The sequence below is a fragment of the Lepisosteus platostomus genome, chromosome 11 (assembly GCF_059453375.1).
Source record: "Lepisosteus platostomus isolate fLepPlt1 chromosome 11, fLepPlt1.hap1, whole genome shotgun sequence".
Classification (NCBI taxonomy): domain Eukaryota; kingdom Metazoa; phylum Chordata; class Actinopteri; order Semionotiformes; family Lepisosteidae; genus Lepisosteus; species Lepisosteus platostomus.
The window spans coordinates 44,570,080-44,598,047 of NC_142621.1; the positions used below are offsets into that span (position 1 = coordinate 44,570,080).

Consider the following 27,968-nt stretch of genomic DNA (forward strand, 5'->3'; position numbering starts at 1 on the left):
AGTGTCCAGAAAAGCGCTATATATCAGTGTAAGGAATTATTTTTGTGATATGAAGGATGAGAGATTTTAGTCGCGGGCGACTGAGCAGTAATTTTGCACGTATATCATTTATACTATTGAAGTTACTGTTGCATAATTTAAACGCCTACAGTAGTCAGTGGATTAAGTGGGTCATTTCCATCGCAATGCGTTAAAAAAAAATTCGCACTCAGCCTTAGCGCATTTTATCAAAGTAACCGGAGAGAGGCTCTCCAGGACATGGGGGCGGGCGGGAACCGCTTGCTGTATTCCAAAAACATGTCAAAGGGCGTCTAGTGTCATTAAAATGTATCGATACAGTCGGTAAGGTGGGGGGTAATAATATGATAATTGATAAAAAGTAATCTAACATGACAGGTTGACCCAGCGAGGATTATACACTTCACAACGACCGGATTCTATACCCATATGTGTATTTATTTTGAATTGCGGTAGATAAATTGATGTTAACTTGCACTTGTTGACACAGCAATGAGAGTAGGATCTGAAGGGGCGTCCTGGGGTCCCGCAGTGGAGGTTGATACGCCCGGAGCGCCGAGCGTGCACATGAAAGCCTGGAACCCGGAAGTCCCTCATCCTGGATCCTGCTCCCACCTCATTCATCGCCTTGGCAGCGAGAGAGCCGGAGGAGGAGGAGGGAGGGTGGTGAGAGAGAGAGATTATTTAGGGATCAAAACAGGCAGGCTTGTCTTGACACCCGAGGGGAGGAAAAAAAAATGGGGAACTCCGACACCAAGCTGAACTTCAGGAAAGCCGTAATACAGCTTACAACTAAAACGCAGGTAAAGGACACGGGAAACGATGCGTTTAAAAAGGGAGGCAGCGTTGTCGGCTCACATATGCAGCCTGAAACGCTGGGTTGATGGAAAGCACTGAGGAAAACGGGACCAGATGGTACACGAACATCAGAGAAAGGATGGATCAGACAAGCCCAGCAGACGGATTTCTTTAAAGAAAATAAATAAATGACGCGTTTTCACAGTAATCGGGCGCGTTAAACATAACGTGAAATAAAAACTGTGGCGTTTTCTGTTAAATTATGTGCGTTTTCTGCTTTCATATTGCAAACGGTATCGGTTATTATAAATGCAGTTTGACATGGGTTGTAAAAAGATGTAAATAACAGATTTTACCGTTGTATACAATCTGTTATAATTGTCGCTCTGCAAAATCTGGATTTTGCATGCGTTGTGTGTGGGTGAAAATGAATTAAAAAATCCCGCACCCCCATCGGTAAATAAAAGAGGTAGCTAGTTACTGTTTCTAGGTAGCTAGTAGTAGCCTATTCCTAAGAGCTTGATAGGCCTGGGAAATCATTTTCGATAAACGATGGAGATTGGTCTTTTTTTCCCACTTCGTATGCGGGTTTCTACTAGTAAATCACCGATTGATCGCGTAAATTTATTAATTTTCATATACCGAGGTTTTTCTGTTAAGCGAGCGCACACCTGGTGAAGGTGTTTTAAGGTGGACTCTGAGACAGGGGTTCGTGGATTTACGATAAATAGGAAATTAGAACAGCACTGAAGTCAGCCAGTAAAGAGGGTAGTGTGTTGATATTTGTTTAAATTAAATCTGTAATTTCAAAGACAGTCGTGTATGCTTCTGAGGTCTACTGTACTGATGACGTGTTTTAATCTCGCAAACCTGAGCGGCAGGTGCTTGGTTAAGGTGGACTGAGTGAGATAAGAGAATAAGCAATGACATACTGTTAATAGATGTTATGGCGGCTACAATATTCGGACAAGTAGGTTAGTTTGCTGTTCGATTGTTTTTATATCGTCTCATGCAAATGTATGTACAAACTGAGTGATACAACTCAGGCTTATTATTTGAGTAGTCTACATTTTTTTTCTTATTTGAATCTCCATTTGACTGTCAACGCTTTCACCTCGGGGGGGGGGGGGGGGACTCGGTTCAGATCATTGTACGCGAAATGAAACTCAGAAGCTCAAGACACGATTCACCGTTTCTAGAGACGAATATCTTAGCTTGTTGTTCGCTATTCTGATGTGGACACACACAAAAAATAAATGATTTAATTTCGTTAATCTGTGCTTTTCAAGATTGTTACGTGAACAACTATTTGTACGTTCTTGTATCTTACCGAATCAAAAATGCATAAATCGGTATCTATATCAAAGTTTTTCTTAGTGTAAAACTCATCGTGTGGTGTCGTTACTGGTGAGTGAAGCCAACCAACTATCTGTATGGTATGTTTCAGTGGAGATCGGCGTCACCATGCGTTGGCTGCAAAGGAATAATTAAAGGTTAAGAAAAGAGAAACAGACATTTCATCTGTAGAGACTTAGACTTCCTCAGGTCATACAGATTGTGTTTCTGCTTTCCATTTTCCAGCGTACTTCTTCCCCTGTGTGTTTTAGTTCTCAGATCCAGAGATGGGCCTTTCCCTTAGAAATTGCTTATGTTTTTGTATTGGTACTTTAACTGGCTTCTAGGATAATTGGCTCTAGGTGTGAGCGGGTATGTCTGTGTTCTTGTCTTTCTGTCTGCTTTGCTGTAGACTGGCATCCCATCGGGGGGTGTCCTTATGGTGTATGCAGTCATACTTTTGCCACTTGCATTGGTTAGCATCTTGGTAAAAAGGGGTAATTCTTTCTTTTGGTTTACTTTCTATGTAAAAGCACATTTTCTTTTTGGGGAGTGTAATTCATGTTCTCTTCTTTTTTTGGGGGGGATCTTTTACTCCAGCCTGTGGAGGCAACCGACGACGCCTTCTGGGACCAGTTTTGGGCTGACACGGCTACCTCAGTGCAGGATGTGTTTGCCCTGGTGCCAGCAGCGGAGATCCGAGCGGTTCGCGAGGAGTCTCCCTCAAACCTGGCAACCCTCTGCTACAAGGTACTGAATGTCTGGGGGCATCTGTCTGCATTCTACCTGGGTACAGGTGGCAACAATCAACGAGCCCCGATGTCCATGGTTTAGATCATTGATTTGCACTGAGATGTAGTGGTGCTGGGTTTCACCCGGGCTGGCAGAGAAGTGTGTCTGAGTTTGGGCTGTGGAAAGGGAGGCTGTCTGTTCCCTGCAAGGCAGTGAAAGGCTTTCTCACAAACACTTTTGGAGTGCAGGAAATGAACCGAAGCAGACTTTATAGTAGTCAATGGCCTATGTTAGTCGGCACTGGATGGGTTTTATTTACGTTTATAGGTTTTGTTTTATTGATTTTCAAACTGCAGTTTAAAAGTAGAGCATGAGCAGCTTGTCCGGCACTTTTTGAAGCTCCTTGCTTGGTGAGAATGCTGTGTAGTTTCACTTTTTTTTTTAATGCTTCGAAAAAGAACACACGTTGACAGTCCACAAAGAGCAATGCGTCTGTTGTTAAAAGAAGCAGGAAAAGGGCTGGTACACTTTGTTTCCCTTTGAGGGCCCTGCTAATTAGCTGTTCCCTCTGAGCTGCCAAAGTTGCACATCAGAAAAAAAAACACTGCTTTGGAATGCCTGCGTTTTGGTCACCCCTTGCTTGCACGGCAGTAGTACCGACAGCAAAATCTTATGGATGTCTCTGTTATAAGCCCATTTACTCTGTTCCTAAAGTGTCAAGAGTTGCTCCTGTACTTTAGGTAAGGATTACAAGATTTCTAGGCTATTGCAATGAATGTGGGGCCACCTAGTCACAGGACCTCTTTCAAGTCCAGCAATATGTCATGCTGTGTTTTTTGGTAGCAACGTCTGATTATGATCATTTCTGATTTAATGGATGACCGTAATACTTAAATACAGGACCATCTGCATTTGTCCAGCTTTCCGAATCAGCGAGCTTGATAGTGAAGCTTTGGGTGTTACTTATGATTATTAAGGCAGCAGGAATGTCCTTATTGAGTGAGTACTTGTGCCTGTGGGATAGAGAAGAAGTGGTAAACTCTTAATTATGTCATTTAAAGTGCAACTAGAAGAGAACTGCAGTCAACAGCCGATTGAAAGTTTGCCTTAAGAAAATAGATTATCGAAGAATATGTTTTTCCTAGTGCTTTTTATCACTGTTTTTGATTGTTTTACACTCATATTTTTTAGTTTGAGGAACGTTTCAAATCTGATGAGAGACTGCATGCGGAAGTGCTCAGTTTAAACCCCAGCTTAGGGTTAAGATTAGGGTTAGCATTCCCACACTACCTAGATATTTGTACACCCAGTGCTGGATTTTGGGGCCAAATTCAGCATTAGGACGAGTGATAATTTGCTCCCATCTTCCAATTTTTTTTTTCGGAGACTTTTGGTTGCTTGTATTGCACTGTTCAGTAACTGTATCGCAAAGTTGAGTCAGATGAAAAGTTTTTAGAAAAACATGACTTGATTTTGTGCCAATGATAATGGCAGCAGGCATGTCCTCATTGAGCAAGTAAGTACTTGTGCCTGAGGGACAGAGAAGATGTGGTCAGGGTCAGTCAGTGAGGAGAGCTATGTGATCGGAGGACGGTGGCAGGCTGGTATTGTGGAAGGTGCCTGACTGTTTCCCTGGCAGGCAGTGGAGAAGCTGGTCCAGGGGGCAGACTCGGGCTGCCCCTCTGAGAAGGAGAAGCAGATCGCGCTCAACTGCACCCGCCTGCTCACCCGCATTCTGCCCTACATCTTCGAGGACCCAGACTGGAGGGGCTTCTTCTGGTCCACTGTGCCAGGGGCTGGCCGAGCTGGGGTGAGTTTCCACACAGGGGCTAATGTACAGCCCCTGGAAATGACTTAGAATGATTCAGGATCTTGTTGGTTCTCTAGTGAACATAATTTCCTGCTTTTGTCCAACCTGCGACATTGCACATTTGAGACTTCACATGCAGAGATATGCTCATCTGGACCATGCTGAATGGGTATATAATTTTAGCAAATAAATGCAATATTCTGGGTTATTTGGTCCCATGAATGAATTTTTCACCTGCAACACTCACACAGCAATTAAACACAGAGCACAGATATTTACTGAATCGTCTTAAAAGTGTTTTTGTTGACCCTTCTTATTAAAGAATGTTATCATTTTGGGGTGGATTATGAGAATCCATATTTCAGAGCTTGTGAGCAGGGTGTGAGTAGCGATATGGGATTAGGCAGCTTCCATGAGTTGCTTTTGTAGAAAACAAGTGGAAGCATGCGTGTAAAAGTCTAGTGATGGTGAGAAAAGCTAACAACTGATTTACTAGCAAATTATAGTTGAATCGTCTTTCATTTGCCTTTTCAAAAGCAAACTTACCAAAAACAAGTACAGCAAATATGTTGATACCCTAGGTTTACATGTACTGTATGCTTTTCTTTTCCAGTTGTGTGCAGAAATCACTTTTTAAGGGACAGAGAGCATTACGTTTCTTCAGAACCTTAATAGGCCATGCTATATTCACCTCGCTCTCTGAGAGGATGCCAAATTAGATCAATCTGAAGAGGCAAGAGCAGTCTTCAGATGTGGGACTTAAAAAGCCTGTTTACAATTAGTGTTTATCCCTGCCACTACCTCCAGTGCACAGTTTCATCTTAGGTTTCAGTTAATCTAAACCTAGAAATTGATGTCAGTGAAATTGCATGACACTAGGGAAACATTGACAACATTATCAGAGGCATTGACTAGATCATTTTAATGCAACTGGTTCAGGTTTACCTTGAAATTCAAAGTGTGTTTTTGAAGTAACTAACTGATATGGGACAATCTCCTTTTTATACAGACTACAGTGTGGGATATTTTCATTTCAGATCCTGTAACACTAGCACATTTACAGTCCTACTTGAATCTAATCTGTCATTCCTTAATAAGCACTTACTGTTAATTTATTCAAGCCATAAATTCCTTAACTACAATTATAGCAGCTTTGAGCTGTGGTGGAAATTGGCTGGTAATGGGCTGAAATTCAGTGCATTACCCACGGGCAGTAAGAGTCGTAATACTCCATTTTGAAAGGAAATGTCCTGCATGAGTGATGAAGCAGAGCACTTCAGTAGCAAATAAAACAGGGAGATGCTTGCATAATAGTGCTTGGCATGAAAAGCTCCATCTCATGTGTCGTTTACTGCAGTACAGAACTAAATACTCAAGACAGTAAATTTCCCTTTTGGAAAACCGTGCTGTTGGGTGCAGCAGAGCGCATGAGACTGCTGTAGAATACAGCATACTGTATATGATTGAAAGGGCTTATAATAAAGACAATACATTTAGACTGTATATCACATTTATGGTAGTTTAACTACTGATTGACCATAATAAAGTACTGATAAGACTCACACTATCATAATTACATGTGGATATCAGAATGTAGTTTGTTTTTTGTTACTGCTCCATGTCCTGGTTATTCATTAATAAACCATTTCTTTTCATATCAGTGTCTTGCTGCTTTTCTCTTCAAAACAGCCTGGCATATGCTTATTGCTGTTTCTCAAATGTTTATCCTGTACCGTAACCTGAAGCCAGAATCTGGGTTCAGGTGCCTGTTCACAGTGAAGCAGCTTATGTTGAGGAAAAAAGAAGTCTTCATTTTTTATTGTGAGCCAGGCCTCTTGTGTAGGTGACACACAGTGGCACAAACTCGATTTAGATCATTTTGTTAGAACTCCCCCCCACCACCACTACCTTAAAATTCCACCATTCTTTTTTTGTCCCAGTGAGCTTTAAAAAATTAATGCCAATATATATATTTTTAATTTATTGCTCAATGTCTTCCTTTCTTACTAAGATTCCTTTAGGAATTTTAGCATGCTCATGAGATATAACATTATATAGTCTACATGGTTGCATACCTGTAATGCAGTAACACCAGTGAGTAAGTACTTTAAATATGAATGTATTGAAATTAATCAGTCCTTACATACAGTTGTGTTAACTAAGTTTAATATTATACATAAAAATAACTGAAGTAGGTAGCTGCATCAGCATGCATAAGCTGCAAAGGGACAAGTAAAGGTTTATTCCATGCACAACGTTGACACACTTGAAGAAGGCTCCACAGCCAAAACATTATTTCTTTTCTTCTCTTTTCAGCATGGAATAAACCTTTACATGTTCCACAAATTAATTGAGACGCGCTTAAATTGCTGGGCTTATGTACTCAATTTGCTTGAGGCACTTATTTCTATAATAAAAATAAACATACTCCCTCAAAGGGCCTGTTTTCAGTTCCCTTTACCTTCCTCTGTCCTTGACTAAATTGCACTCTAAATTTGTGAGGAAGAGGAAGTGGCCATGTGACAAATCCCAGACCTTGTAAAGTCCTGGATTATCGGGACTGAACTTTGGACTCGACTTTTGGTCATTGGTATTGTGACCAGTCAGGGTTTGATTTGAGGATGATGCTTGTGTTTCCTGGCAGCTATTAGGACACTTAGCCTTTCCTTCTTTTTTACTCCAGAATTTCCCTTTCTGCAAATTACAGTTTGGTTGCAATATTTCCTATCTGATCACCTTATGGAGAGCAGTGAAGAAAAGCACTAAAATGTGAGCAAAGATGCTCTTGAATTTGCTTTTCATTATGGTGTCCTTCTGTATGGTGCTGGTGCTTTTACTTCTGTGATCTGGAATTCACACTGTGGCAAAATACAACTTTTTACATTCTGGGGAAGTTTGGTCACACTGTAATTTACCAGGTACAGAACAGAGCACTGATATATGTGCTGCATCACCACTTGTTGAGACCTTTATTTAGACTGGCAAGCAATACCATCTAGAACAGGGGTAAGCAGCTGATTGATAATGATCTCTTTTGGGATACTCATAATTTGTACCTGGCCCTTATAAAGCCCCTGTCCAACCATTCATTTTAACTTGATTCACATAGCTAGACTAAAAAAAGACGTTTCTTACATTTTACAGTCTTGCAGTAGTACAGTCAAGACTGTGCAAGACTGTAGGAGATGATGGGATTGCGTTTTGTTACATTGTTGTATTCAACTATTGCATTGCTTCCTCCCTCTTAATAGTGCTTCGCCTTGCATCATCTTCCCTAGTGCAGACTGGTGGTTAGGCCAGTAGACTTCCAACTGGGGTTCTGAAGGTTTGAATTGAAGCTGTGTACTTTACCTAGTACTCCTGTGACTCCTGCAAACCCAGTTTTATCAAAGGGTACCAACACCTGCATGTAAGAAAAATAGGTCCTGTATGTGTTTTTTCTTTGGAGTCACTTTGGAGGAAAGTCTCAGCTAATAAACGTATAAATAACACAGTTAAGTCTCCGTTGTGTCATCTTCTTAGCAATATCGGTAAGTTTGCACAGAAAGAGTAATCTTTCTTGTCTGTATTACAGACAGCTTGGAAAAACGAGTCATAACTGTAGTTCTCATGGGCTTTGCTGCTTGTAGACAATGCTTCAAATCTTAGGACTATTTGTGGAGCCTCATGTGCCATTCATACGTTTTCAGCTGTTTAGTCTGCATGTGCACAAGGGAATTGAGTGGATAGCATTGGGCCACTGATGGCAGAGGTCATTGTAGATGGCAGAGGGACGTGCAGAATCTTAATCCTTTATCACTGAGAACTTGTTCCCTTATTTGTGCAACAGGTATTTTATACTTGACCTCTCTAGATCTCTGGTGAGTTCACTTCTCGATTATTCTTTAGAGACTGGAATCCTCTTGGTTTTCTCTGAAGCTAAATACATGGAGGAGAACAAAGTCAGCAGTCTTCTGTTCTTTCTCTGAGACCTTACCTTTTCAGGCCGCAGTGCTGTTAGCATCTATATGCAGTTCTGAGTTTTTCATAACAAAGCAGTGCCTTTCGCATTATGAAAGCTTGTGGAGTAGTTTACCATTGAGTCTTTGCAGGACTGTGGGCCTGTGTTAGTAGTTTTCTTTCTGGGGTTCCCATTACCTGTCTTGCTGAGTCATTCGGAATGAGGAGTCACTCTCCCTGCTTTCGGCAGAACACTAGCAATATTGTATTTGTTCTCTACAGCTTTATGGCCCTCTGTGGGTTTGGAAGGTATTAAATCTCATTTAATCAAAGTGCAAGGCCGTTCTGATGCAGGTCTGCTGCTGGCTTTCCTAAATCAGAGGCACTGAACCACAGTTTGGACAGCAATTTTAACTGTTTTGTCGTTTTCTACATCATTTAATGATCAAAAGCACATTATCTCGTGGAAAAATGTGAGATAAACATTTGAGTCTCTTTTTTAATTAAATGATTTATTGGCTCCTGTTTGCTGTCATATTATTTTAATGTGAATATATTGCTCTATTTTAAAACATTATCTCTTTAATCTTACTATAATGTAGGGCTTAATGTTTCATTTCATGTTTTGATTTTAATTTTGTTTTTATTTTAGAGGTTTGTGAAGAAGAAAACATCTATGCTCTTAGCATTAGAGGTTTTGAATGTGCAGTAGTTGCAAGATGGTCATGACAGAAGTGTGGCCTGACTATAGATCCTCTTTTCTCCCACCAGGCAGATGAAGGAGATGATGATAATGCCCGGCCTCTGGCAGAGTCCCTCCTGCTGGCCATCGCCGATCTTCTCTTCTGCCCAGACTTCACTGTCCAGAGCCACAGGAAGGGAGGTCCAGTGAGTACAATACTAAATATTTCTCATGCCACTGTAGCCAGAGTGCTGGGGACTGTTAATACAGTTTATCCAGGCTTCACTGTTATTTAACCATGGCAATGTCAATCTCAGTATGTTCTTTCAGTGAGATCAAACTGAAACTCCCAAATCTTTGTTTGGGGTGGAGTTTGGGGCGGAGCAGTGGCTCTGTGGCTAAGGATCTGCTCCTGTGGCTGGAAGGTTGCCGGTTCAAATCCCGCGGCTGGCAGAGGAATCCTTCTCCGTTGGGCCCCTGAGCAAGACCGTTAACCCCAACTGCTCCAGGGGCACTGTACAATGGCTGACCCTGCGCTCTGACCCCAAGCTTCTCTGCCTGTCTGTGTGTGTGGTATGCGAAAAAGACAAATTCCTAATGCAAGAAATTTTATATGGCTAATAAAGTGATCTTATCTCATCTTATCACTTTATTGGCCATATACAATCTCTTGTATTAGGAATTTGTCTTTTCGCATATCCCACCTTGCTCTCCATGAGACACACAGACAGGGAGAGAAGCTTGGGGTCAGAGCGCAGGGTCAGCCATTGTACAGTGCCCCTGGAGCAGCTGGGGTTAAGGGCCTTGCTCGGGGGCCCAACGGAGTAGGATTCCTTCCAGCCACAGGCGCAAATCCTTAGCCACGGTGCCACCCCTCCGCCTAGTGTGGGATAAAAACACAATGTTCATCCTAGAAATTAAAAACAAGGTGAGATTATGCAATGCTTTATCAGCAAAGGGAACAAAACTCCCTTTGTAATACCACTTAAAGCTAAAGGCTTTGCACGAAAATGGACAGGATAGGTAAGTAAATACTGGTCTGTGCAATTAAATGTATTGCAAAACCCACAGGGGTGTGAGTGCTTTCTCATTCACGTCCAGATTTAATTGCTTTAAAGATTTTTTTGCTCATATAATCCAGGAAGATTGGCTGCAGTGGGGCCAGTCTTTTAAACAATAAAGTAATGTTTTGTCCCTAAGAAATGTATATTAAACTGTAAACCTGTGGGTGGAAAAGGCCAGGCTACTTGATTCCTTTCTGTTTTCAATTCCTTATGTTGAATAAGGCTCTAATGAGGTTGTGTAGTTAATCAATAATGGGGGCTCACAGGGAGGCCTGGCAAGCTGTGTTTGACAACTGGGCTGAGAGATGTTGCTAATCCACTGAGCAAACAGCCTCCTGTTGCTCAGGGCTGCCAGACAGCTAGCAGCTACGTCATTAAAGGAAATGTTGCAGGCTGCAGAATAATGAGGATCCATGTTAAAAAGGTGCACAGTGTAATGATGGAAAACGCCTGAAGGCCACTTTCAGTCTATCCACAGCTTGCTCACCTGTTGTGAAGGTGACAGTTGTTCAGCTGTGGCATTTTAAACACATTAGTTTCAACAACAACAATGCACTTCTCGATTTCTTTCAGAAATGCTGGGCTTTGTCTGACATTCAGTCTGTTTTCTTACCTATACTAAGTGATTCTTTTAAAAATATTTTTTTTCTAGAAGGTTCTTTATAGAAAAGAATTGAGGAAATAAATTGGTTTTGAATTCCTTACTCGCTATAAACCTCTGGACTGTATTCAACTGCAAACTCTTTGTGTGTTAAGAGAGTGCAAAGGATTTATCATTTGTGTACATATATGAACTGTTGTAACATATATGATCTGCTAATGTCTCATTGTGAGACAAAAGCAAATTTATTGTATGGGACTCTTGCTTATCTATTGTGCCTTGGGTCAACCGTGTTGTGGAAGGCATTATATAAAAATAAATTGAATTGAATCTATTTCTATAGTGAACAAAAAAAGCTTTATTTTCCCTCGGGATGTGGGGAAAAATAAACTCGGATGGTTTACTCTTTTCTTCACTCATATGGTTTCAGTGTTGCCCTGCAGGTCACTTAGTGCAGAAATCTCAGGCTTCGCTTCAGTGACAGTTGCTAGGTACTCAATGTGCAGCTCAAGTCAAATTGTTGGAAGTTCTAGCTTGACCAGTTTTACAGTTGGTCTTTTCCTCAGATGCAAAGTTATTGCCTGAAGACTGTGTGTCATAGTATTAGTACAACCTGCTTTACGAGTCTTTAGTTGAAATGGGTATTACTACTCTAAATTAAGGAGGAGCTTTCTGTATTTTAGCAATTTAAAAAAACAATAGCCTAGGGAAAAAGCTATTGTTTGTGACTGCACAATGAAGATGGTTTGTTGCTGTATTAAGTTTTGTTACAGTCAGATCAGTGTATTGCCTCCAATCTCTTGTGTTGGTGTTTACTCATTTTTAGGTTAATTCCGCCTTATTAAATATGATTTTAAGAATTTTACAAATAGTACAATAGGGAAGAGGCATGTTTTGTACTTTAAACTGTGCGAATCTTTAATATCATGGCTGATGTTTGTGTTTAGCAATGTTAAGCACACTGTTAACATTTGCATTTATGTTAATCATCTTTCAGTTTTCTGGCATTGTGCTTGAAGCAGTTGTTATAGGTGCTTCAGCTTTTGTGTTGGGTTTTTTCTGTGTGGAAAAAACAAACAGTGCCAGCAGTGGAATTGCATTATTCACAGCAGAGCCTGTCTAAGCTGCTCTTTTACATGAATGAAGAAATTTGAAACACTCCAAACAGCGGGATCTTAGCAATAGATAAAACCGAATCACCCTTATTCAGTATTTTGTTGCACTTTACACCACATTTAATTTTCCATTTCTTGAACTGGCCAAAATTAAATCCAGTTTGTGAGTTGTCAGTGTCTGTTGAGGAGGATGTGCTATATTAATCCTTCTCTTTTACCACTGGATGAAATTCGTCATAGAGGAGAGCAGTGGTTAGGATTCTGGACACATAACTGAAAGGCTGTGGGTTCAAATCTCAGACGAGACACTGCTGTTGTGCCCTTGAATAAGGTGCTTCACCTGCATTGCTCCAGTAAAAAAAAAAACAGCTGCATACACGGATGCCAATATAAGTCCCTTTTAGATAAAAGTCAAATAAATTAGTAGTAGATTAGGGTGAAAAGTGTTAGCTGGGGGAAGGATCTGGAGCATCTCACTAGATCTTCTACTACACAGATTTATATCCACAAAGCACATTAAAACCAACAAGTGCCTGTTCGTCTTTTCCCCTTCACGTCCCCGGAGTGAAAACTGCCTGTAAAGCAAGGGTCTCAAACTCAATCCCGGGAGTGTCTGGTGGCGCCTGGCTTTGGCTCCACCCACGTTCTCAGTTACGTACTGTAGCTGGTCTAATTAATGAATAAGCGTCATAATTGTTAGACTTCCAGCCAGGCTTAAGGGTGATTTATAAGTAACTACCTTTTAACAGAGAACATCTCATGTAATCAGCCTTCGGAAAAATTCCATGTGTGTCCAATTTAGAAAATAATGAGGTTAAATGTTTTTGACTACTGAGGTTAGACCAAAAACCAGAAGAGACAAGGCCCTCCAGGACACAGATTAGACGTGCCTGATGTAGAGCTTGACTCCCAGGGAAGGAAAGAGATTAAAGAGCTCTGTGCCTCTCTTCTGCCTCCTTATCGTATGATCCACAGTGACATTTAGACACCCTGGAAGTACCATAATAACAGTGAGTTTTTTTTAATCTTGGGATGACATTGAAGACACTGCTGTCCTTTTGAAGCTCCTTCAGTTCAAGGGAGATGTGGGGCAGGGTATTGTTTAGCTTCAGTGGTCTGTGGGTGTGCAGCACCTCTTTGAAAAGATAATGAAGTCGGCTTGAGTAGCATAGTGGTGTCTTGTTTTAAAATTATTATTAAAGTTTAGTGACGTACACTGTTCCTGCTACGTTTAAAGAGCAGTATGTTCTGACATTACTGGTAAATTTTTCTTCTTGTGAAAAACAAGTATGAAAGTGCACTCTTCAAAGCAGTGAAAATTCGTAAACAAGAAGTTTGGAATTCTAGGAATGGGTACATACAGTACTTAGCTGGTCTTTCATGAGTGCTATCAATATGAAACACTGAATACTCCGATACTGAAGTACATTATCGCTGCTATTCATAGCTGCTACCAATGCTATTAAATGTTAAATGTGAAGGTTTTTCTGTTCCGCCACTTTGATTGATGCTCCATACAGTGTTCAGTAAGAACCTTTCAGTAATGGTGGAATACATACAAAGGAAATGTAACATTTAATGATATTTCTGAAATGCATTGAGCATCAACACATTTAAATTCCACATCAGCTTCCCTCCACCTTTAAGAACCAGGTCAACCGCAAGGTATGTTATGTTGGTGATTATCCTCTTAGAATTTCAGCCTCAGGCCTTCTCCAATTTGTTATCCTCCATGAAGTTCCAGAAGCTAGAGGTTTTTTTATAACATGAGTTGACAATTCAAACGGCTGTATCATGGAAACCTGGCACTGTGGATTAATGGAATGTGCTACACTTACAAAGGAGACCAAGGGGAACATGTTGCCAAGATCAACCACTGTACACACCAGAGGGTGCTGACATCACTGGTGTCCATCAGCTGCTCCTAAGTGCATTCCAATCTTATCAAGTCTGGTGGGCTTCAGTAATGTTTTTGTTCCCCTGTTGTGTTATTTTCTAGGTGGACATGTTCATTTGTGCAATATTTTCAGAATTCAGCTGATTGAATAATCCCACAAATAATGAGGGATGCCTATTCACATGTAAATAAAATGTAGAGAACACAGGGGAGTTATGTGGAATGATGATTCTACAGTGTTCTGTTGGTGTGAAACCTCACAGCTTAACTGTGCCAGGATACAGTAATCTGTTATCAAAACCCTCCACATCTAGCCTCGAACACCCCCCCCTCTCGTGTGTCCAGTCAGTGCTCCAGCTTCGCAAATTAGATAAGTTTCCTGCACTAAAAATGTGTTAATCTGTTATGGATCCCTGAAGAGGCTTTCCCTAGCACAAACGGCAGTCTCTTCATCTGGTATGTGTGCAGAACAGAACAAATACAGTGTGACAGTGGTGACTGATCACATGTCTCCCCCTGCAGGACACTGCGGAGGACATCCAGTCACTAGACAGTTGTGAGTACATCTGGGAGGCTGGAGTAGGATTTGCTCAATCGCCACCGCTCAACTACATCCATGACCTCAACAGGTGAGCCAGACTTACCCAGAACGTACAGGCTGACGTGTGCTTGTTCTGTACTTTCCAAGGAATGAAATAACCCAACACCGCATCGTCCCCTTGTCTCCCAGGACAGAGTTGCTGAAGTTGCTACTGACCTGTTTCTCCGAGGCCATGTACCTCCCTCCTTCCTCCGAAAATAACATCCTGAACCCCTGGGTGACATTCTTCTGTTCCACAGATAACCGGTGAGTATCTCTCATAGACCAAGCATTCTGGAGGCCAAAGCAGATGGGCTTTAGGAAATATTGGCATCGCAAATCAGACAGCAATGTTCAGTAGAATAGTGCTTAGGACTCATAATACAGAGTTCAACTCCCAGATCCTCGGAAAATGCCCTGGTGGGTACAGAAATAAAGCCAGTTTTGGGAAAAACTAGCCATTTTATTAGCCATTCCATTCCACTAAGATACTGGTGTTCACCCAACCACTAGTCCTGCCAACTTAAATCGTATGTTTCTGCTGCCATCCTGTCCCTAGGCAGCCCATAACTGTGCATTTAGTCGTTTTGCTTCTATTGGCTGTTTTTTATTTGGTATCATCAACTATTGTTGCTATGGACACCTGCTTTGGAAAAGTGCCAATTAGTGCCCCTCTCCCAAGAGGGGTCGCTGTGTTACAGACAGTCAAGAGAGCCCTGGCCAACTAATCCTAGACAGCATGTCTGTACGGGCTGATGATTTGAACATTTCTGTAGTCATTTAGCTTTTGTAACACACTTGTTCTGCATGATCTTTTGACATTTCTTAAAATGCTTGTATAATGTTCTGCCTGCTAAAAAAAAAGGTCTGAATGCTTTTTAAAGCTTTAATGACACCATGACAATTGAAGCCATCATGTAAATAATAATGCAGTGGTTGTGCCCCGTATATTCAACGAACATTACACTCTCTTCACAGTTTTTCAGCTTTTGCTTTGGTAATTCTGCTGAAACGTGGCTGCTGTAAGTTTGTGGAGTGTTTTCCCATTGTGTTTAGCAGGCAGATGAGTATTTAGTAGCTTGTCTTGGATTCCAATAGCTTGCATTATCTTTGACTGTGGTTTGGTATTGCTGCTCTGTACCCTGCTGTTCCTGTGGTCCACCACAGCAAGCCACACAGGGCTGAGCCATCTCCGCTGTTTCCCCAGCCACGCCCTGCCTCTCTTCACCTCCCTGCTCAACGTGGTCTGCGCCTACGACCCAGTGGGCTACGGCATCCCCTACAACCACCTGCTGTTCTCCGACTACCGCGAGCAGCTGGTGGAGCACGCCGTGCAAATCCTCATCGTCGCGCTGGAGCACGAGGGCGGCGTGGCGGCCGGCAGCCCCCCGCTCGAGGGGCCTAACTCCACCGCGGCCCTGGAGGACCAAGACGTAAGAGCTGGGGGTCTGGGCGCAGGGCCGTTCTGTGGGCGCCCTCGCCTTCGCAGAGTCATGCAGGGGTGCTGGGGTGGCAGGCTAATAGGAGAACACAAGCAGCAGAAAGAGACTTAAACTCAAGAGGCTAGATGAAGGAAAGGAAGTTGAAGCTTTGTAGGTTACAAACATTCTCTTAAGGACCAATACTGGCATATCAGTACCCCGAAGACGCAGCTACAGCTGGACAGGTTTAACTTGTAGTATAGGAAAATAGACTGTGTGGAGTATTCCCTAGAGCAGGGGTTTTCAGGGCGAGATTACGAGACATTTAGGTGCAAACTGAAGAAGACTGAAACAAATCAATGAACATGTTGTTTCAGTCGTTAATAGCAATTCATTATTCATCCACTAGAGGGGGGTGTTGCAAACTGGCTCATGTCCCTGGGTAAGCAGGCTACCTGCCGTCTTTTCTCATTGGCTTAAGGAGTTGTAATAGTAGTCCTTTAGAAACATTGGAAGAATTTACAGCTCATATTAAACTACAAGGAAAGGATATTGTGAGTTGTGGATGTAATAACCAATTTTTGAGGTCCCTGTTAAAAAATGATCATTTACTTGCGACTACAATATATTGGAATTCCGCATTTGGAAAGTGCATTGATTGGAGAAAAATGTGGATGATGCCCAATAAATATTGTATAACCAATAAAATTAAGGAGGTTTCATACAAAATAATTCATAGAATTTACCCAGTTAAAACTCTTGTTACCCAGTGATTTAAAATTAATATAGATGACAAATGTGTTTTTTGTGACAATAGCCCTGAAACTATTCAGCATTTGTTTTGGTTATGTCCCAGGGTAAAAATGTTCTGGACTAAGTTGCAGAATTATATTAAAAAAGAGATGAATATTGATATTTGTTTTGTTGAAAAAGATATTATGTTAAGTTTCAGCCCCAGTGAAAACAATATAAAAATTTATTTTGTAATAAATTTAATTATTATATTGGCACGTTATCACATACATAAAATGAAGTGGTCTGGGAGGTACCCTGTTTGAGCATTTTAAAATGGAAGTAAAGGGGTATTTGCAGACTATTTCGAAATGCAAAAATATGAAAGCGGTGCGGACATTATTTTTATTTAATTTGTTTAATCTTTTTTCATAACTTGAATTGATGTAGTAGTATGTACCCCTGACAATATTTTTGTTTGGAATTGTTATATGTACTCTTGTTTGTATTGTAATGTTTGTTCTTTTGTTAAGCATAAATAAAAAAAAAAAACAAGACGGGAGCTAAGAAAAAACGAAAAGAGAAAACGCAATGTTTCGGCCGTGGAGCCTTCATCAGGTGTGAAGACACAACACACCTGAAGAAGGCTCCACGGCCGAAACGTTGTGTTTTCTCTTTTCGTTTTTTCAGCATGGAATAAACCTATTACTTGTTCCTTTGCAGCCTACGCATGCTGACGCAGCTACCCACCTGAACTATGTCAATTATATTGTGTGAGGGAGTGTGGCGAGGGTGTTCGCGTTGTTTTCCCAATGGGTTCAAACTTAGACAAACACGGGGATGGGGCGCATGTAAAAAAAGTTGAAAACCCCTGCCCTAGAGTACTTAAAAAAGACTAGAGCAAACTGCATTCAGATGGATGTGTCCTTCCTAACATCTTCATTGTTTTTTAACTTTTGTCCTTTTTCTGCGATGCAGCCTGTGGGACCTGACAACCTCTTTGTCAATTACCTGTCCAGAATTCACAGAGAAGAGGTAAAGCATCAGAAAGTGTATCCCTTATGACAGTTGCCTGTTTGCTGTGATATAAGTTAAAATGCTAGTATTTAAAGCATTCAGAACCGTATTTTATATATGGTCATGTATAAATGCTTAAGTATATGCAGGTATACATCCATAGATAAATACTACAAACATGTAGTACAGGTTTGGGCTGCCTGGTTGTATTTTTAGTGTGGCAGTCATCAGGAACAAGTTTATTGTGACTGTATTATAGGGCACCTTAAAATGCAGGTGTCAGTCCAGTTAAGTGACATTTCCCTTGAGTACTTTAGTAAAAGTGTATTAGCATGTGCCTGCAAAGCAAAATCCCTGACGTTTTAATGTGAAAGGTCGGTGTAGTAGAGTAACAGGTTCGATTGGAATTGCCTTGTAGAAGCAGCCTAGCAAGTCACCAGGCAGTTTACAGTGTGCCAGCTGCTTCACCACAGTCTTCATTCTTTGCTCAGGACTACCACTTCATCCTGAAGGGGGTGGCCCGGCTGCTGACCAACCCCCTGATCCAGACCTACCTGCCCAACTCCACCAAGAAGATCCAGTTCCACCAGGAGCTGCTGGTGCTCTTCTGGAAGCTGTGCGATTTCAACAAGGTGAGGGGTTCTTGGCTCAGGAGCTGCTCCTCAACTTGAAGTGTCGTCTTCCCTCTTTGCTGGAGAGTGTCTCCGCTTCAAGGCTGACTAGCTGTGGTGTTTCACTGGGGAAAATATAACTCGGTGGAAAACAGCAGCCTTTGAATACCCTTAACATGCCTCGGTTACAGATGTTATTTCTTGGTAGCTGTTCTAGATCAGTATGGACTAGAACAGTTGGTGCACCCCACAATATGGGCCTAATATAAATTGACCATATGCCCATATTGTGGTGTCAGGGGTGGGTATTTTTTCAACACGTATGTCTAACTCTTCTGCCACGTTGGTGATATCTGTTTCAGAAATTCCTGTTTTTCGTGCTGAAGAGCAGCGATGTGCTGGATGTGCTGGTGCCCATCCTGTACTACCTGAATGACGCCCGGGCTGACCAATGTGAGTGTCCTTTCGAGGCTTGTCTTTGACAGAAAAGGTCATTACAATCTGTTTCGTGGAACAGAGAAATCCAGTGGGATTTATTTAATGTGTCCAAGTGCCTGTAGTTGTATAAATGCAATTTCAGAATTTTTTTCCACAGGACTTTCAGTCTTTCAATTACAATAAGCGTTCTGTAAACATTTTAAAGCATGACTGGCATTTCCACAGACCTGTAAGTTAAGCCTTAGAATTGTCATGTGCCTTACAGTTCAGATTGTTACTTTCATGACTCCTGTATACATGAGTGTTCTTGTATATACAGTGCCTTGCGAAAGTATTCGGCCCCCTTGAACGTTTCAACCTTTTGCCACATTTCAGGCTTCAAACATAAAGATATAAATTTTTTATTTTATGTGAAGAATCACCAACAAGTGGGACACAATTGTGAAGTGGAACGAAATCTATTGGATTTTTGAAACTTTTTTAACTAATAAAAAAATGAAAACTGGGGCGTGCAAAATTATTCGGCCCCTTTACTTTCAGTGCAGCAAACTCACTCCAGAAGTTCAGCGAGGATCTCTGAATGATCCAATGTTGTCCTAAATGACTGATGGTGATAAATAGAATCCACCTGTGTGTAATCAAGTCTCTGTATAAATGCACCTGCTCTGTGATAGTCTCAAGGTTCTGTTGAAAGCGCAGAGAGCATCATGAAGACCAAGGAACACACCAGGCAGGTCCGTAATACTGTTGTGGAGAAGTTTAAAGCCGGATTTGGATACAAAAAGATTTCCCAAGCTTCAAACATCCCAAGGAGCACTGTGCAAGCGATCATCTTGAAATGGAAGGAGTATCAGACCACTGCAAATCTACCAAGACCTGGCCGTCCCTCTAAACTTTCAGCTCAGACAAGGAGAAGACTGAACAGAGATGCAGCCAAGAGGCCCATGATCACTCTGGATGAACTGCAGAGAACTACAGCTGAGGTGGGAGAGTCTGTCCATAGGACAACAATCAGTCTTACACTGCACAAATCTGGCCTTTATTGAAGAGTGGCAAGAAGAAAGCCATTTCTCAAAGATATCCATAAAAAGTCTCGTCTAAAGTTTGCCACAAGCCACCTGGGAGACACCCCAAACATGTGGAAGAAGGTGCTCTGGTCAGATGAAACCAAAATCGAACTTTTTGGCCACAATGCAAAACGATATGTTTGGCGTAAAAGCAACACAGCTCATCACCCTCAACACACCATCCCCACTGTCAAACATGGTGGTGGCAGCATCATGGTTTGGGCCTGCTTTTCTTCAGCAGGGACAGGGAAGATGGTTAAAATTGAGGGGAAGATGGATGCAGCCAAATACAGGACCATTCTGGATGAAAACCTGTTGGAGTCTGCAAAAGACCTGAAACTGGGACGGAGATTTATCTTCCAACAAGACAATGATCCCAAACATACAGCAAAATCTACAAAGGAATGGTTCACAAATAAACGTATCCAGGTGTTTGAATGGCCAAGTCAAAGTCCAGACCTGAATCCAATCGAGAATCTGTGGAAAGAGCTGAAAACTGCTGTTCACAAACGCTCTCCATCCAACCTCACTGAGCTCGAGCTGTTTTGCAAGGAAGAATGGGCAAGAATTTCAGTCTCTCGATGTGCAAAACTGATAGAGACATACCCCAAGCGACTTGCAGCTGTAATCGCAGCAAAAGGTGGCTCTACAAAGCATTAACGCAAGGGGGCCGAATAATTTTGCACGCCCCACTTTTCATTTTTTTATTAGTTAAAAAAGTTTCAAAAATCCAATAGATTTCGTTCCACTTCACAATTGTGTCCCACTTGTTGGTGATTCTTCACATAAAATAAAAAATTTATATCTTTATGTTTGAAGCCTGAAATGTGGCAAAAGGTTGAAAAGTTCAAGGGGGCCGAATACTTTCGCAAGGCACTGTAACCCAGATTACATTTATTCCCTTTCTCCTATGTTGACGAAGACTTTTAACTGTCTAAACTCTCCTATGTTTCTATATAACAATGTTTTTATCGGACTTGGAGAGCTGCTTCCTCCAGAATTCCCAAATATAATTTTACCTAGCGCAGCTTAATATACAAAAGAGTGGTTATTAGTGCTGTAACCCAGTCTGCCCCCATTACCCAGAGTGCCTGTCTACCCCCTGAACTTTGCCTCCTTTCTGCAGCCCGAGTGGGTCTGATGCACATTGGCGTCTTCATCCTGCTGCTGCTGAGTGGGGAGAGGAATTTTGGGGTCCGGCTCAACAAACCCTACTCAGTGCGTGTGCCCATGGACATCCCTGTCTTCACAGGCACCCATGCCGATCTGCTCATTGTGGTGAGCACTTTTTTGCTTGGCTCTAGTGAAATAAAACAGATGAATCCCACTAAAAATTCCCAGTACTGCAGTTTGTTTGTTTTTTGCCAGATACACATTGTAAAAATATGGAGCTGTAATCGAAGACAAAAGTCATGCATAGCTTTGACACACCATATGCTTCGCAGGTCTTTCATAAGATCATCACCAGTGGACACCAGCGCCTGCAGCCTCTTTTTGATTGCCTGTTGACAATTGTGGTCAATGGTGAGTATGAACTGGAAAGTCATCGCCACTTGCTGGCATTACTGTGCATTGGATCCCCAAAGCGTGTGAATTTGGATAGCTCTCGGATCATGCTTAGAAACACCTAATCTCTGCTTAGCGGGGGTCTAAAAACAAAACATGGACATGAAGGTGTTAGGTCCTCATGTTTACTCTGTGTGTGCAGTAAGTAAAACCCCCTTGTCTCTCCCTCAGTGTCTCCCTATCTTAAGAGCTTGTCAATGGTTGCTGCAAACAAGCTGCTTCACCTACTGGAGGCCTTCTCCACACCCTGGTTCCTCTTCTCTGCCTCCCAGAACCACCACTTGGTCTTCTTCCTGCTGGAGGTCTTCAATAACATCATTCAGTACCAGTTTGATGGTGAGACGCGGATTAGTTTTGACCACTCTCGAGCAGAGTCATTCAACACCAGGTGGTTTTCATTCTGTCTCTGTGGTGTATCCATCCTGACAGCAGTGACAGCTGAAGGGAATTTGTCAGTCTAACTAGCAGCATCACATAAATTATATTTATCATCCTTTGTCAGTGTAATTAGGAACACTAAATATTGCAAAACTTTCAAATACTCCGAATTTGTATTTGCCCCTTCTGCCCAGCCTCTTGTAGTCACACCTGCTTGTCTGCTGCACTGTCCAATGTCTTTGTGTTAGCGTTTATGATTCCAGACGACACTGCTTCACACTGTGCTGCTCATTTCCAGGTGACCGGGCCACAGTGCATGTTGTTTTCCTGACCTCTCTGTCTTTGCCTCGGCTCCCCCCTTGCTCTTTGATCTCGCCCTGCTGTGCCAGGCAACTGTAACCTGGTGTACGCCATCATCCGCAAGCGAAACGTCTTTCACCAGCTGGCCAACCTTCCCTCTGACACCTCGTCCATCCAGAAGGCCCTCCAGCGGAAGAAGAAGTCCCCCGACGCCATCTCCCGCACCAACTCCCAGGAGGCGGTCTCCATGGAGGGTTCCCGGCCAGCTGTCCCAGCAGAGCCCGGCACCCTCAAGACCAGTTTGATCGCCACTCCAGGTACCCCCTCCCTGTCTGATCTGCATCCTTCTCCACCATCTCCCTCATCTCCTGCCCTGTCTGCATCAGATACCAGTGGAGTCGCTTTCTCTTGGGGATGTGTTATAGATGTTATTTCTCAAAATGTGCATTAAGGATATTAAACTATTTCCTGATATTTCCGTACTAAACAAAAGTTTTGTGTTTGACATGGATTCTGAACGTTAAAACTCTGAAAAATACAGAGAGACAATATCAGGATTTGCAGTGAGGCTGAAGTCCATTCTCAAACTTTGCTTTGAGTTAGTTGTGGTTTAATTTTTGAGGTTGAGCTCTTGTATGGTAAGTGGTAGAGGCTCTAGTCCACCCTTAACATCTCAAAAGTGTTCTTCGTTCTACAACAGCCTAGATGGTCCAAATGGCCTCTTCTCATTTGTAACAGTTCTTATTAAAGCGGCTCTCCATGTCCACCTCCTCCACGTCCTTACCTACGAGTACAACATTGTATGTTGGCATCTGCCTGCTTCCTACTTCATCTCCATTGTCAAAATGAAAACGCAACGATTGAGTTGTATTTAAAAAAAGAACTGGTCTGTTTGTTCACTTTCAGGCATTGACAAACTGACAGAGAAGTCCCAGGTTTCTGAGGACGGCACGATGGTCTCTGTACAACAGACAGATTCTCCTCAGACCCCATCAGATAACGGCGGGATTGCAGGAGCCAGCGACACCGAGTCCAACTCGGGGAGAGACAATGAGGTATGCAGACCTGTGCAAGGGTATAGGAATACAATGACGGCTCCTCTTACAGGCTGCTTTACTAACACACATTTTGTTTTATGGGCTCATCCGAAGCAGTCTCTAAGTGAAAATGGAGAACTGTAGCACTGTGCTGTGCAGGATATGTTGTGAAATTCATGTTGGGGGGGAAATGCAAACAGTGGGTACAGTGAGCAAATAGGTGTACAAAGAAAACGTGGAAGCACATTTTAAAAAGATCTGGAGTTGAGCCTATATTTTCAAGGTACTAAAAACTTTTTGCAACTGTGTACGATGTTATATCTTGAAAGGCCTTTCCTTTGATGTTTAGGGATTTCAGAAATATAAATACCCCCCTCTACATCACGAGTGTCTTGGTATTTCAAAAGCATGCCTTTACTTGTGTGAAAATATAGGTGCTCTTTCTGTTTCTGTCAGGCTTAATTCATAGCTAAGCTGATGAAGTGCTGGGTAAACTTTGAGAATGAAAGAATAATTTGGCCTGTTCCTGATTTGTATTTCCTTGTTTGTTTTGGAGGCTTGTGTACGCTTCTTCTGAGGGTGAGCAGTGCAGGGTGTCTAGAGCTTTGTTTTCTCTCCTCAGGATGTCTTCTACACAGAGACGGAAAGGAGGCGTCTGTCCAGCGTGTCCTCAGTGAGTCAGTGGACGCCCACACCAGACTGGGTCTGTATCTGTTCCACAGTGTTCTAATACAAACTCAGGACACAACTGCCCAAGGCCAGCTCAGCTCAACGATACGCAAAACTTAACATTAATACTGTATTTTTATACGTGCAAAGTATTACTGATGTGCGTTTCCTGACATAATTTATGCTCCTGCTTGAGGGTAGTGGAATACTTTACTTTTTTTGTCCACTTTTAAACCACTAGAAAGCAGACTGTGACCAAATAGCTGGAGAACATTGTTATACTTTCTGCTCCTCATTTCTGTCACCTTATTTTCTTGCAGCAATTCCACTGTTTGTCTGTGCTTCTTCTAAAATCCTATTTTTACCGCATGTATGTTAGTGTCTTAGGACCTGCTTGTCCCTCTGAGCATGCATCTGAACTTGTCTTCGGTTGTTTCCCACCTGTAGGTCCTGTCTTGGAAAACTAAGCTTCCTCTCCAGACCATCATGCGCCTCCTACAGGTGCTAGTTCCTCAGGTAGAGAAAATCTGCATTGACAAGTAAGTGATGGGCTTTCTATTCTTATAGGCTTTTATGTTGCAATTACCAAGATTAAGATAACTGCCTAGAATGGTCAAAACATTGCTCAGTTTTCAGTAGCAGGCCTTTATAATGATCATGTTATCAATAAGTATAGAGCTGTTAGAGAAACAGTGGCCTCTGTACTGAAGGTTGTCTCAGATAGTTCTATCTTCAGGTAGTGAGAATCACAGTGCATTGTGTTGAGAGAATCAGTTGTGAGTCAAAGATAGCTTCTGTGCTTTAATCATTTGACTGCCTTTTTTTCCAACACTGCCAATAGCTCTGGTTTGTTGTATTTTTTAAGTGAAAAGCTTTAGTCTTATCTTTGTTATACTGGGAAAATATTAAGCTACCCTCTACATTAAAATAATAATAAAACAATCAAATGTGATATCTGGCTAGAGTTCACTTTAATTAAACCCAGTCGTTGGTTTGTTTATGATTTAGTTTATGGGTAATAGGTTTATAGCAGGTATCAGCAAGTGCTTATAAAGACCAGTTGTCTTTTATTATTTTGTTTTTAAAATGCAGGAAGAACAGCTCAAGCTGTTCAAACATTTATATATTCTTTGTTTTGGGCGTCCAGTGTGGAGTTTCTCAACCAAGACAACACCCTCAGTTGTGAAAGAGTTTTGGTTTAATGGACTTAACTAAGCCTACATAAAAACAGGCAGGCTCAATGTTTGGAGTCATGAAGTGAGAATAAAGGGCCTTTCTTGCTTACCAGAAGGCAAGCTCTTTGTCTGGGAAGCTTTAAGAAGATTGTCTGGCTGATGGTTTTGGTGTTCCACGCAGGGGCCTGACGGATGAATCGGAGATCCTGAAATTTCTCCAGCATGGGACCTTGGTTGGACTGCTCCCAGTGCCACATCCCATCCTCATCCGCAAGTACCAGGCCAACGCGGGCACAGCCATGTGGTTCCGCACATACATGTGGGGAGTCATCTATCTACGGTGAGCAGGGCTCGAGTTCGGAGAGCACCTTCAGACATACTCAACCTTGGTATATGTGCCAACTTCCCGTTCAGATGTTCGGCCAAATTCTAACACTAATGAAAAGAATAGACAGGCATAGCCTGCTTAATACTTTCATTTTAACTGATCTGGCACTGGTCAGTGCTGGACCGAGATCAACGCTGTCACATCCTCTCTCTTATGAGGTATGAGTCAGAGGGAAAATTCTGTAATGGTGTACAGGGAGAGGTGCAGGAAAGTAGTGCCACGTGCAAACATGGAGTATTAATGCACAGGGAAGCAAAGTTGACCTCCAGCCACACTTCTCTTCAATAACACCATTTCATCAGTTCAGCAGAAAACACATGAAGGGTACAGGCAATCGATTCCACCAAAGCAGCTATCAAATTCCTTCTTTTCAAATTTCAAATTAAGCAGGACGTGATTGTTCGGGTCAGGGTCAAGGGTTTGAATGTTTATTCAAAACTTTTTTCCATTTCTTGCCATGTTGCAGTAATGTGGATCCCCCGATCTGGTACGACACCGACGTCAAGCTCTTCGAGATCCAGAGGGTGTAGAGAGCAGAGCTCGAGAGCCGCCAGCAGAGGCAGGACCGTAGTGTGAATCGCCACCCCTGTGAGCAACACACGGTCCAGCTTCTGAGGGACACCACTCCCCTGCGTCTGAGCTGGTCTGTTTGAGAAAGAAGGCCAGGAAAGCTCGGTCAGCAACTGCTTTTTGCCAGCAGTGCACTGGCTGGAGAGATGTTAGGCCTGTTTTCCACTGTTGATTAAGCCAAAAGCTCTTGATGTTAAGGGGCATCTCACGTTTTGATAGCTGCTGACAGACACCTTTCACTTTGGCCATTTGACAACTTCTACCTAGTGAAAGGAGTCAGTAAATAAAAATAAAGAACATAGGAAAACACATGTGAGTAAAGACCCTTCCACTTCAGTGTAAACATTTGTAAATTAAGTCTCAGTAATAAAAGTCACACTAGAAAAGGCACTCATCCAGCTTTCCACCATAAGCATTGTACAGAAGGGAAAAACACCAGAGTTTTTTCTTTGTCAGCCTGAATTGTTAGGCAGAGTTATCGCATACCACACTGTGGGCTGGAGCATGTGTCAGTTTCCTGAGTGATCTTTCTGCAGGGATAAGTTCGAAACTGCATTCAAACCACACCTTTCATCGTGGAGAAAATATTTCTATATCAAATTGTAAAAACCTAGTGATAAAGGTTTCCTAACTCTCTGGTCTTGAATGAAAAATGTCATATATTGAATTCCTGCAAGTCTAGTTGTGTGAGACAAACTCTGTTGTGAATAGTGATGTCATGGCTTATGTAATTAAACATATCTTCACAGGCAATCAATCGCTGATATGAAAAGAATGTTTATCCACCACATGGAAACAGGTGGTATATATGATCCATTAGTACTTCTGATTGGCCACTCGCTTGGTATTAATGAACTCCTGGAAGCTCTTGTCGCTTTAATACACTGTCACTGCTTTCAGCATCTTAAAATGAGCACACCATTGATGCACAATCCAGATAGGGTAGTGGAATACTTTGCTTTCTCTGAATTTAGGAATACCACAAAAGACTGAGAAGCTAATATTTCTTAGAAACCTGTTGCCCCTATATTTAAGTATTCTGGTCGTAATCTGTATAGGTCTGTGCTGTAACTGCCATTTCTCTGACAAGTGCGCGACTGACAGAGCCATGTGCTCAGTCTCCTGTTTTTAAGCCATCACGATCTCCTCTGATCTAGGATCAGAGATGTGCATGCAGAAAATATTTGGAACTTCACGTGATCACTTCCAGTTTGAGGTGTAAGTGCACTCGCACAAGGAGGCACTCTAAGTGATCCATTTCTCTTGTTTTGCATTTAATCCAAAATTGGATCTCCATGTTGGTTTTCTGCTGCAAAATTGAGCTGTGGTGCTGGTGCAATTCAACATCAAACTTGTGTGGCCCTGCCTCAGCTTTTGTAGCTTCAGGTTTAAGTTTTTGCTTCTTTATGCTTTCCATGTCGTACTTTTATGGTGACTTACAGAATACTGAGAAATGCGTGTTGTGGTCACGCGAAAATGTTAATTGGCCAGCACAGTTTACGGACAATCAGAATGTAAAATTTGGAGAGTTAAATCTGTTTTGCTGCCACAATATCATATTCTTTTCATTACATTTGTGTTTTCAGTGTAATAAAAAAAACGCAAAGTCAGTAAAAGAGGTAAAAAATGAAAGCAAGAAATAATGGACCTGTTATATGGTCTTAATATTCACTATATATTTTGTTTTGGTATAAAAAGCTATAAAGGGACATCTTTTGAAATATTCCTGGACTTCAGCTGGAATGCATTTATTGTTCTGAAACACTGTTGAACTAGTATGCTTCAGTTGTGTTGCTGCTGTAGTGGTCTTTGTGTTGATGATGCCAATGTATTTGTTCTTCAGAAACAACAAGGAAATGATGAGTTGTATGAAGGAGTATTTTTTTTTCCTTAAAGATCTGTAGAGTCTATTATAAATTATTTATAAAGGAAATGTTAAACCAAGATGGGTGTGCATGAAGTTATTTAATCAATGTGAAACAGACGTTTTATGTCGTGAATTCTAATACATTGTAACTGCCATTTCAT

General features: G+C 41.9%; 1 protein-coding gene across 1 annotated transcript; it reads left to right on the forward strand.

The window, feature by feature from the left end:
* Positions 1–110: 110 nt before the first annotated feature.
* hid1b (HID1 domain containing b) lies at positions 111–27,884 on the forward strand. The gene is made up of 19 exons (XM_088599939.1): positions 111–821; positions 2,752–2,901; positions 4,523–4,693; positions 9,404–9,520; positions 14,514–14,620; positions 14,722–14,838; positions 15,779–16,004; positions 17,703–17,759; positions 18,233–18,373; positions 18,715–18,805; positions 20,984–21,135; positions 21,303–21,381; positions 21,595–21,759; positions 22,191–22,418; positions 23,008–23,156; positions 23,761–23,841; positions 24,255–24,346; positions 25,164–25,322; positions 25,837–27,884. The coding sequence occupies exons 1-19, from the start codon at positions 756–758 to the stop codon at positions 25,898–25,900; spliced, it is 2,412 nt and encodes an 803-aa protein (XP_088456065.1). The 5' UTR covers positions 111–755; the 3' UTR covers positions 25,901–27,884.
* The last annotated feature ends 84 nt before the right edge of the window (positions 27,885–27,968 follow it).